Source organism: Anguilla rostrata, chromosome 1 (genome assembly GCF_018555375.3).
Source record: "Anguilla rostrata isolate EN2019 chromosome 1, ASM1855537v3, whole genome shotgun sequence".
Taxonomy (NCBI): domain Eukaryota; kingdom Metazoa; phylum Chordata; class Actinopteri; order Anguilliformes; family Anguillidae; genus Anguilla; species Anguilla rostrata.
The window spans coordinates 39,961,520-39,972,888 of NC_057933.1; the positions used below are offsets into that span (position 1 = coordinate 39,961,520).

Sequence of the window (11,369 nt, forward strand, 5' to 3'; positions counted from 1 at the left end):
AACATGCCCTATAGGCTACTCTCAAACGACATTAAACCCAGAGCTATTAAGTCATATGAACAGCAAAATTAATGTAAAATGTCATAAAGTAGCTCCTACGGTATTGCGTTCTCTACATGAGTAAAGTTCGTTTAATTATCTCCTGCGGTTGCTGTTTATCTCAGGGGAGGGCGCTGTCGCTCCTCCTCTCACCCCACGATCACCGCACGGCAGTTTGGAACACTCCTTGCTTAGGCTAAATGTTTGCAAAATATTAAGTTGCTAATAACAAATGTTTTATTAACCCCTTGCAGATGCAACCTCAAATTGGACCTAGTGTCCGGAATTAGGCCTACACAACGAACGCAGTTGTGGAAACTGAATTATTCGGATATAAACGGATATTAATTTACATAGACTATTTATGCACATAAATTAGGCTACTACAAATAGACTATTTCGTTATTATAATAAAAACGCTGAATTAACATTGTGTCTGATATTGATAGACAAAATTCAAGTGATATAGCGCTTCACTTTACATTATTTTACGCTGCTTATCCTTTAAGGATGACGTCTTGAGTTGTTACAGCTCATAAGAAATGAATAGACCGGCACTAGGACGCGTAAGTAACGCGGAACTGCTCACTACAGCCTAATGTAGGATTTGGTGTGAGAGCCACATTAGTCAGAGCTTTCAGAGGGCTGAACGCCGCTGATGGAAACAGAGCCCTCATCTATAGCACATAAAATTTTAACTTAAGAAGCTACAGCCGCTTTCGGAAATTACAACATTATTGGACTGACAACGTGTATGCTTAAGGCAACCTGTGCAGCTTTCAAATAGTTTGTAGCACGACCGGGCAATCTTTTATTATTTGAGTTATAGGTAACTGCAATTCGAAATCGTATTGCTTGGAAGTTGATGCAGGTTTTCTATAGCATAGGCAGGGTCGCCAGTTTCACTACTGTTAAAATCAATGGTGTAATTAATCTGGTCCTGTGGATACTATGAAGCAAATAGGCGCTGCAGATATTACGGACTCCAAGGAGTGCTTGTTGGTTCGGGACAGGAGGGATAGCGATATGCGCTCCCGGGAAAGGATGGAAGGGGAGGTGGACCGCTTGCGTACCCGGGAGAGACTGGAAGCGACTCTTGCCGGACTGGGAGAATTGGAATACCTGAGACAAAGACAGGAATTGTTGGTCAGGAGTATACTAAGTCACCAGGAAAATTGTACGATAACCGGGGGAGAAAAAGTATGTGGCGCAGTGGAGAACTACTTAAGCTCCGAAGAAAAACTCTTGGAAGAAAATATTTTATTGCTAAGAAAACAGTTGGTAGGTATTGCGTTATTCCATGATGTGTTGCACTTAAATATTTTAATAGTTAGTCCGTTTGTATTTACGTTTGTTTATTAGGCTAAATGGACCAGAGTAAAAACCTCTCTTGTCCGTGACAAGCGAAGTGTCCACGTTGTGTTTTGAGGAAACAATTGTTACAACGTTTACAATTGCAGGTGACTTGAGATATTTTCATTGTGAATTATTAATTACTGTGATGACGGTGTTATATAGCCTCCTTTTTTGTATAAGTGATAACTAACGCACAGAGCATGCAGCGAATACACTGACTGCGGTTATCTTCCACCAGAGCAGAGGATAGGCTGTGCAGTGGCGACTGGTTTACGTTCGGTTAACGGATTCACATGATAGCATAGCCGAAACGTTTCCAACAAACAGAATAATTTAATTAATATACGGGTAAAGTCGTGCCTATCCTGTAAACATCATCCAAAACCTTGTTGCCGAAACCTTTCTGACTAACTCACACATACAGTATTTACAAACCAACATGGAAATTTAATGAATTTATTTCAAAAACGTGTGAGGCTTCCTATGTCCTTGACCTCCAGGTAGTCAGTGAATCGATTCACATTTTCTGATGACGGTTTTGGCACATTCAAGTTGAAAGGACTTACAGAACATAAAATCAACATACATTTTCCGCAAGTAAAAGATATTTCAAGAGCAAAAATGACCTGTGATGTCTCGTATGTAATTTTGGTACGTAGTTCTAATCAATAGTTCGCTACAAACACAATGCTTGTAAACTCAGGAGAACTGACAAAGAAATGCAATGATAAGGATTTAACAGGCATGACGGTTATTTAAATATAACTTCCTGGAGGCTGAAGGAAATTCCTGATTGACTAATCCGGGCTGTGAGGGGGTCCAGCTGCCTCTGTAAGGCTTGCTGATGAGTTACAATGGTTGGGGTGATTTAAATTAACTTTTACAAGCAAATCCTACACCCCCTGCTGTTGGTAAAGGAAGCCGAGGAGTTACCGACTGGTTGTTTGGGATTAGACCCCATGAAGTGGCCAAAATACACCAGTTTTAATTGGGAGGTCCTTTTGCATGGTTTTAAATAAATAAATAAATAATCATACTGAACTGAGCAAATAAGACAAAGTGTTCGGAACTTGGAGCTTATTTGGGACATTACGTTTGTTTCTTAATAGCCTACTATCACGAAATTTATGTGACTTGAAGATGATTAAATTTGATTTAGCGTGAAATCTTCTTAATTCTTTATTTGGGGTTCTGGTTTATTTCCCATATCTTTAAAACATACCTGACATGATATCAACATCGATCCACGAAAACATTTTTTAGCCAAATTACTGACCAGCTATGTTTATTTATTTATTTAACTTTTCTAGCCGAGTATGTGGGGTTCTCAAAAGCACGAAACGCACTAAATCATTCTTCATTGTTTTACAAGGTGGACAGTGCAAACATTTAATTTATTGACAACTCCTCAGAATATAAACTGATGAAAAAGCAGACAAGGCCCTGTTGGTTGCAAGCCCACGCTATCAACTCCTCGTGTAAATATTTAGAATCAATTTCAGAATCGTACTGTTGCTTTTCAGCATGGTACGTTGTGGAAAAAATGGTCTCTGGAGCCATAGCGTGCGCCGAGCCCAGGGCGCATTAATCACCCAGTGCCTCCTGTCAAGAGGGCGTTTTTATGGGCCGCCGGTTAGCTGCAGAGGAAGCGCAGCTCAATATAGCGCTGAATAAGTAGCATTTCTGGTCTCGTGTGCGAATTAGCGAAAATGCGCACAGGAAAAATGAGATGGGCCGTTCGCAAATCCTATTGTAATTTATGATGTCGCTATTACGGCCGTTGAAGGCCACGTTTTCATTGTTCCTTTCTTTTACCCCACTTGAATTGAAATGCGCCACACGATCGAGGTGTTGTCAGACGTGTCCCATGCCGCATTGTCCGCATGTTTTCTGACGGGATGGAAGTTTTTAAAATTTTTGTATTAATTATTTTCCCTGCAGTGGTTGTTTCATTTTCTGCACGGGTACACGTGTTCTTATAAGGCCACTCATTCTGGTCAGATTTTTTTGACAAAGATTTAATTCATTTAGACCTTTAATCCAATCAGTGTTGAATTCTTAAGATTTATAGCCTTAGCTGGGTTTTATTTACTGCACACAATGAAACATTAAGCAATGGCCTAAACAGAGTGCTGGCTGGCCTTGTGGAGTTCCAGTCCATGCTATTAAACTGACTGAATTCGTTATGTGTCTCTAAGTAGCCAGAAATTCCTTGGATTTTGCTATAGGTTTGTTTTCCTCCCTGTGTATGTATCATGCAAAATGAGATGCTTGAATTAGCAGGAATGCAACAGGATCTTTCCAAAATTGCTTAAAGGATACATGCTGTTAAATGTTTATCATTGATGTCTTATGCAATGTGTTAAATTCTTTACTGCTGGCTAAGTAACCACAATCTCTGCTGCGTCCTCCCCCTCCAGAACTGTCTGAGACGAAGGGATGCCGGTTTGATTAATCAGCTGCAGGAGCTGGACAGACAGATCAGTGACCTGCGACTGGACACTGAGAAGGTGTCACATGATCACATGGAGACTGACAGCCGCCCCAGTTCAGGTGGGACTGCACCACAAACAGATCTCCCGGAAACCCAAAAATCTGAGAGATAAGCAGTCTTTAGCCCAGTTCCCCCATGCAGGGTATGAATCCAGGTGACTAGAGCATTGTGTTATTGGTTACAGTTTAGCAAGACGTGATGACTGGGTTTGCTCAATCAGTAGCCTGGTCATAAACCTTTACGCTTGTTCCAGTTATTCAATAATATAAAATAATGGAATAATAATTAAATATAATTAAATTATTATATTTAATTATATATTTATATATAATAATTATAATAATTCAATAATCCATTATTAAATAATGGAAGGACAATGCCAATCAGGACCATGGCCCCTACAACTGTATTTGAACATTAAAGAATATTTTACCCTTCTGAGTTTAATTCTCCTGCCAGAGAGCAATATTTTATGGCTGTAGTAAGAACCTGTCCAGCATTCATATGGTAATTCCAACATCTTTATATTATGCTTTTTATAGTTTCTCTTGAGTACAATACATTTGTGTTTATAGTTATACCACGTGTATATGAATTTATTGTATAGAAACCCCATTAACATCACACACCGATGTCCAGGAACATATGGGCAGGACTCTACCCTTGAGTTTGTTGTGGTTGGGGTCCCTATCTTTTGGTTCCCACAGTTTTTTTTGGTCGTAATAGTATTAGTCATAATACGATGCATCATACCACCATTAATATGGTGTGAATGGTGCAAAATAATGGCCTGTGCAATTCTGCATGCCAGAAACATAGCCTGAAATATTAATGTAGTTGGACCTGCATAGAACTAGGTGGGCCAGGACTTCCTAGTAAGGCATTCATAGTTGGGTGTGGTGGGTCGGCCAGGGTAAATGGGTGGGCCATGGCCCACTCTGCCTCACCCGCCACTACGTGGTCGGTGCATGCATTTGCTCCACAGAGCTTCAGGAAACACTGGCAACACATTTGGTAGAGGTGTAGAGGCGGCAGCAAGTGACCATAAAGTCTGAACGATTTGAAGGATTTTTAGTTATGCTAACAAACTGGTATGAAAACCACAAAGGCAGGATGCTGTATTTTCAGTCACTGGGTCTTTGTAGTCATCCAGGCATCCGTAAGCAATCTGGCAAGGCCAATACCTCATTAAGTAACCAATTGAGTAGCTATCAACAGTCATCCCTCCTCACAACCAAAATCATCTCCATTAGTTATTTATTTATTGCTAATGACACACATGTACATATTCATCATGATCATTGACACCTTACTTTGTGGGTTTTATTTGGCATTATGGTAGTTTTCATTATAATGTATCAATATTTAATTGTTTAGCCATAGCAGAATTTGTCAACTGGTGAATTTTTGGAAGTTTATATTTGACATTCGTTGACATTGTTTTAAAAACTAGAAATTTGTGTCAAATAAAATGTGGTAATAAAATAATTTACACTTGACAAACAACATCCACTGTGCTAGAACAATTCAATATTGTAGGATAAATGACACTGAGACCAGGGGCTCCAATAGTGCTGAGGGATCTTATGCTTTCTGTCTACTCATAGCTGTCTCAGAGGAATGAGTACATTAACAAATACACCAAATTCATCAGATGAGAAACAATATAATGTATGGTGGAAACAATTAACATTTTAATTACAATAATTATAAATTTACATATATATTTGAAATGTTATTCCCACTGGATCAGAAAGGCAGAGTAAAAAGGGAAAAAGTCCCAATCAGCCGTTTGTTGAAATTTTTTGGTATTGGTGGGCAGTCTGAATAGGTTCTCAGTGACCAATTTTAACAGTGTTAATGTGAGAGTAGTAATATTGTTACTGAATTGCTAAACTGTTTGAGCCCATTACCTTTCACCAAAACAGAATTTATGTTATGCTGTGAGACATATGGTGAGGTCACAGTAAAGGGTCTTTGCAAGCCAGTTTGGGGGTATATAGTCAAAGAATACTAAAAAGATATCGTAAGAAGCAGGCTATAAAACTGACATTCTTCCTGACATCCTGAATATGAGGTACACTGAGAGAAGGCAATATTGCCCAAAGCTGCCTTTCCACCTGCACAAGGGTCTCACTTATCACTGGCTGCCATCTGCCTAATGTGTACACCTACTACCTGAATGCTTCTGTTTGCAGCTGAAATGCAACAGATCATGCAAATAATTGCAAATCACCTGTTTGATGTCCAAAATAACTTTTGAAGCCTTTAAAAACAATACTCCTCACCAGACCATGCCACCTCAATCCTTTTTGCTACCTAAAATTATTTTGTCACTGCAGTACAGACTGAGCTCTTTACATGGGTACTTAATATTTCTGCCTCCTAAGTTTATGCCTTCCTAATGCCTACGGTAATTTTGGAAAACTGATGTAACTATTTCACCTGCCCAGTGGACAATGTGTGTTGTGGTTTACTTCATAGTCACTAAAGACCGCAGATTATTCAGCATTACTCGCCTGTCTCCCATTGGTTATCAGCTGTTCATATCCAATAGGTAGTATCTTGAAGTCATCTCATCTCATCATGCTTTATGGTACATTGACACATTATCAAATACCCAAGTCTCAAATCCTTACCACCTGCACCAAATTTTTTTTGTTTTATTGTTTGAGAGTTTTCTTTTTTTACGGCTCAGTCTGTCCTGCCATAAATTGTGGAATGACGGCTCTGCTCCGTCCCCCAGGGGGTGCAAAACCTGTGTGCTAAAATGTTGTTTTCCCACCCCCAGGTTTTTATGAGCTGAGCGATGGGGCGTCGGGATCCCTCTCAAACTCCTCCAACTCGGTCTTCAGCGAGTGTTTGTCCAGCTGCCGTTCCAGCACCTGCTTCTGCAGCCCTCTGGATGCCTCGCTCAGCGTCTCTGAGGGCAGGCTCAGATCTTCAGGTGAGTGTGTCTGGGACTCTTGGGGTTGTGGTGCACAGTGGGGTTTTGTTTCTTCCTTATATATATATCTTGAACAGACCCTTGGTCGCCTAATGATTATATTGTGAAGTCTGTGTCCTGCCCTTTGGTTGCCGTGCCTAGTGTCCCTGCAGCATGTAATTTAGAGTTGATGTCTTGACAAGAATCCAGCGCACCTAATCAAGACTCATAATTCTGTGTATGCAGAAGAGGCAAGGATTTTTAACAAGTTGTGGCTCATTGCTCAGCTAACCTTGTTTAATATATTTACTTTGATCAATACATCCATACATGTTTAAATTGCTTGTTGAGGCCGTTTATTCACTGGAGGAAAAGATATTAGCTGAATCCATCATGACTGCTACTGCAGTGTATTGTCATCTTTGAAGGGTGATGACCTTTCACAACAAACTGCAAGACCTTATTCTTTGCCATTTCCTGATAGACACTTATAATATTTAAAAGACTACCGATTCAACAGTATGAACGCTCACTTCAGCTGAGTCCTGAAGTTACCTAGAATATGCTTTGTGTGCACACACAATGTGAATGAATCTTGTCATTCTCTTTTTTTCTGATTTTAATTGGCAACAAGCTTGGTCATCATGTGCTCCATCTCTGAATCAGATGAAGAATATCAGTGTATTGAAGAATTCCTCAGTTTTAGGCTTCTGTGTGGTCTGTCCACCAGTGGAGTTTACCCACAGCCCTTCTGTTTGCTCTCCTTCAAGACAACCCTTCCTATTCTCTACTATCCCTGATTGGCTTTAACTGTCCAGAGAATTTCGCTGCAGTACTTCCTCAAACCTGCCCCTCCCAAGCTATACCTCAACATAGCTGATGGAATGAAAGATTATTCATTTCAGTGTTGTGACCCTTAACAAGGCTTGTTTTGAAAATATTAAGTTTGGTGTAGAGAAAAATAGCCTGAGGGAAGAACAGAACGCTAACTACACTGGCAGAAAAGACCACTTCCTGACTTTGCAAAGTGGCCATCAGGGACACACCTATTATATGAAAATAAGAAAAGGGTCATTAACAAGTCAAAACAAGCAGTTTGCAGTTACGCCCAGAGATGGCAAGATCTGAAATACCTAAGCTCCATTTTGAAAATTCGGTAAACCACTGTGTCCTGTTGAATCTTCACAGAACAAGTTCCAAACATTACTTGTTAGATGTTCAAGAGAGAAGCTTCTCATTGATGGATGGTTGTGGTTCTGGCTACAGTTTTAGTGTTGGCTAGTTGGATGCTATAGAGGAAGAAATTTGTCATACCAATTCTGTGAGAAGACTGAGCTGGCTAAAAATTTTCAAAGCATGAAAATTAAAATCTCCTGCCATTTGTTTACACTTTAGAATTGTGATTTTCTCCTTTTCAATGGAAGGCATCTCAAATTAAACATTGGATTAGAACATCTGCAATCAGGAGTCATCTGTTTGACAATGTAGTATTCCAAGCTTCAATATATTACAGCTATGTTATGCGCCCCAGTGTATGTGTGTGTGTGTGTGTGTGTGTGTGTGTGTGTGTGTGTGCGTGCATCCCTGTGTGTGTTTCAAGTGTGCTCGTGTTCCTTACAGGACCTTGGATTTCAGCTGCTGCCACACCCCCTTGTTTATTTATACTGTTCTTGTTGGGTTGTGCTGGAGTATTTGTGCACACATGCCACAATTGTAACTCTAGATTCCTCTTTGTTTCAGATGACCTGTTGGTTTGTGTTGAGTGCGAGGGTCTGTGCGACGAGTCAAATTCTGGGGCAGTCAGGAGGTCATTCTCCGCCCCCTACTCTCCTTCTGTCGATGGCCCTTCTGACAGTCAGTCGAAATACCACTGTGACCTAATCGCCAAGAACGGGAGTGACGTGTACCGCTACCCCAGCCCGCTGCACGCTGTGGCTGTCCAGAGCCCCATATTCTTTCAGTCTCTTGTTGGCCACTTGAAAGATGAGGGTGTCCCACCGAAGGCTGGTGAGGCTTTGAGCGACTTGGTAAAGCCTGAGGTTCCCGTAGCATCCCAGAGCCCCACCTGGCCAGCTTCCTGCACACCCAGCAAGAAATTGGACAATTACATCTTTGGGCTACTTCAGAGGAGGGCTCAGCCTATGAGGACCAACAAGCCGAGGACCAGTATAAACACGGACCCTTCCAAGAGCATTTTGAGACAAGCCAGCCTCTGTGTGCGGCAAGCCAGTGGCCAGTCGCAAGGCAAGACCCCTGAGCTCAAAACAAACTGGCCAGTGTGTTTGGCAGCTGGTGCAGTGAACAGCGGTGATGCTGGTGTGGGGTCTCCTTTGAAACAGTGGGCATCTGAAGTCAAAGGTGAACCTTCAGAGAATGGGAAGACCCACATCTTAAACTATGTTCAGAGTGAACATTTAAATGACAAAGATGTTCAGACAAACAGCCTCCCAAAACAGAAGGGGTTTGCGGCCAGTAAAGGTTTTCCATCGTGTGCTACATCCAAGGATTACCAGGACCCTGGCAGCCCTCATGTGGGCTCTTCCACAGCAGACAACTATCCTTACTTAGAAAAGCTGGACGGCTCCAAAGTTTCACAGCAGAGAACACCAAGTCCGAAGAAATGCCCAAAATCCCCCCAAGCCAGTGCGCCTCCTCTGGAGGACAGGCCTACACTTGAGTTAGTTAGTTTAGGCTCCTCCTCCCATAGTCAGGATGAATGTGGGCCGATGGTCAGTGCCCAGTTCGTCCCGGCTCAGAAGCAGGCTGTGAAGCTCCGTAAAGGCAGCAAGAATGTGAAGGTTGTGAAAGTGAAGAGCACCGCGCTGAAATCCCGGGTTCCTGCTGAGTCTGCTCTGGAGGCGGGGCGAGAGAAGCCACGGGCCGGGTTCAGGAAGCATCGTTTCCCTGAGGAAGCGCACAACCCACACAGAGCCTGCAGGAAAACCTCCTCCAGGGCAAAGAGAATCCCTGCAGCCATCCCAGAGGGGCGGGTTGTGGACAAACACCCACCTCCATCAGCAGCCAAGATGGCTGCCTCAAGACATCACACGCATGGACGTGATTCAGTGCTCGCAAAACCAAAGTACAAGAGGAGCGACTACCAGAGGCTGAAATCTATAACTGAGGTCCCATATGAGGAGGCCATGAGGAGAGCACGGAGGAGACAGAAAAAGGCTGTTTTGGGGCATGTGTCTGCAATGTACCTTCCATCAAACAGTCAGTACACCAGCCCTTATGCCTATGTGGGCAGCGACTCGGAGTATTCTGCTGAGTGTGCCTCCCTGTTCCACTCTACCATCCTAGACACAAGTGAGGATGAGAAAAGCAATTACACCACCAACTGCTTTGGGGACAGTGAATCCAGCTTCAGTGAGGCTGACTTTGTAGGGGAAAGCACCACGACCAGTGACTCTGAAGAGAGTGGGGGGGTGAACTGGCCCCAGTTTGGGCAGGCTGGACCCGTCCTCCCCCAGCAAATGAGCTCAACACAGGCCAAGGCCTTTGTGAAGATCAAGGCATCACACAACCTCAAGAAGAAGATACTTCGCTTCCGGTCAGGGTCTTTGAAACTCATGACAACCGTGTAAGAAACTCCATAATGATTCTGCCAATTGAATTGGCCGCTTTTCACCCAACAAGTGCCTAGTCTGGTTTCAGCATCTGGTTAAAATCTGTCCCTGAGACTTTTAAAAAGAAAACGAACGGGGGTGGTACAACTGGTAGGATATGTGCTCAGAAAACCCCCTATACCTGCACTTTCTGACAGATATCACATGTTGGGTACTGTTTCTAAAGCATTATCTGTGTGACACCATTATTTTAATGTATTTAGCCATTTTTTAATATTTATTGACTCCATACTTGCAGTAGTGCGCCTATATGGTATATTATGTAAATACATGTCATTGACTTGGTTTACTTTTGTATTAAAATATTTAAAGCTTAATATATTTGATTAGTCATGGAAAGGAAAATGAGATGGAATTTGACTGATGAATGAAGCAGATCTTTACTTTAAGTGAAGGGGAAGAAAGCGCTTTGGATTGACTCAGTCTATCCAAAGGCTGCAGAGGTTTCAGAACATCTTCAAGATAAGCGCTGATAACATGGTGCTTCTGATATATGTGCACATAATATATGCATGGGAAACTGCTTTACCTGTTTATGTTGATGCCAAATAGCTGTAAATTGCATCTGGTTGTATATAACATTTCTGTATATTGTTAAAACTGGTGCTTTCTTTTTTATGCTTTAATAAATGTCTGCTTTAAAGTTCAGAATTGTTTTGCTGTGCTTAGAGTATATTGTTCAAGAGGAAAACTATACATTAGATAAATGTTTTTTTTCTGCAGATGGAAAACATTTTATGTAATTATTCACAGCCTGACATTTCATGGACCTCCCTCATTTATTTTAGCATCTGCTACCCTGAGTGACAGTCATTTCTCAGTTTATTATGCTTTATCACAGGCTGCTTACATCACTAATTCATTCTTGTTTGTCAAGACTAAGGCATGTCATAACTGTGCTGTTCTATAGCCCCTTTATCATGGT

General features: G+C 41.8%; 1 protein-coding gene across 1 annotated transcript; it reads left to right on the top strand.

Moving 5' to 3' along the window:
- Positions 1-638: 638 nt before the first annotated feature.
- dact1 (dishevelled-binding antagonist of beta-catenin 1) lies at positions 639-11,095 on the top strand. The gene is made up of 4 exons (XM_064336647.1): positions 639-1,320; positions 3,816-3,948; positions 6,681-6,836; positions 8,556-11,095. The coding sequence occupies exons 1-4, from the start codon at positions 991-993 to the stop codon at positions 10,400-10,402; spliced, it is 2,466 nt and encodes an 821-aa protein (XP_064192717.1). The 5' UTR covers positions 639-990; the 3' UTR covers positions 10,403-11,095.
- The last annotated feature ends 274 nt before the right edge of the window (positions 11,096-11,369 follow it).

What these genes read in the sequence shown, in the direction of transcription:
- dact1 (XM_064336647.1), top strand. Translation starts at nt 991, where the DNA reads ATGAAGCAAATAGGCGCTGCAGATATTACGGACTCCAAGGAGTGCTTG. An exon ending in TATTGCTAAGAAAACAGTTG is followed by an intron (nt 1,321 to 3,815) that starts GTAGGTATTGCG and finishes CTCCCCCTCCAG; the next exon opens with AACTGTCTGAGACGAAGGGA. An exon ending in GGGCAGGCTCAGATCTTCAG is followed by an intron (nt 6,837 to 8,555) that starts GTGAGTGTGTCT and finishes TCTTTGTTTCAG; the next exon opens with ATGACCTGTTGGTTTGTGTT.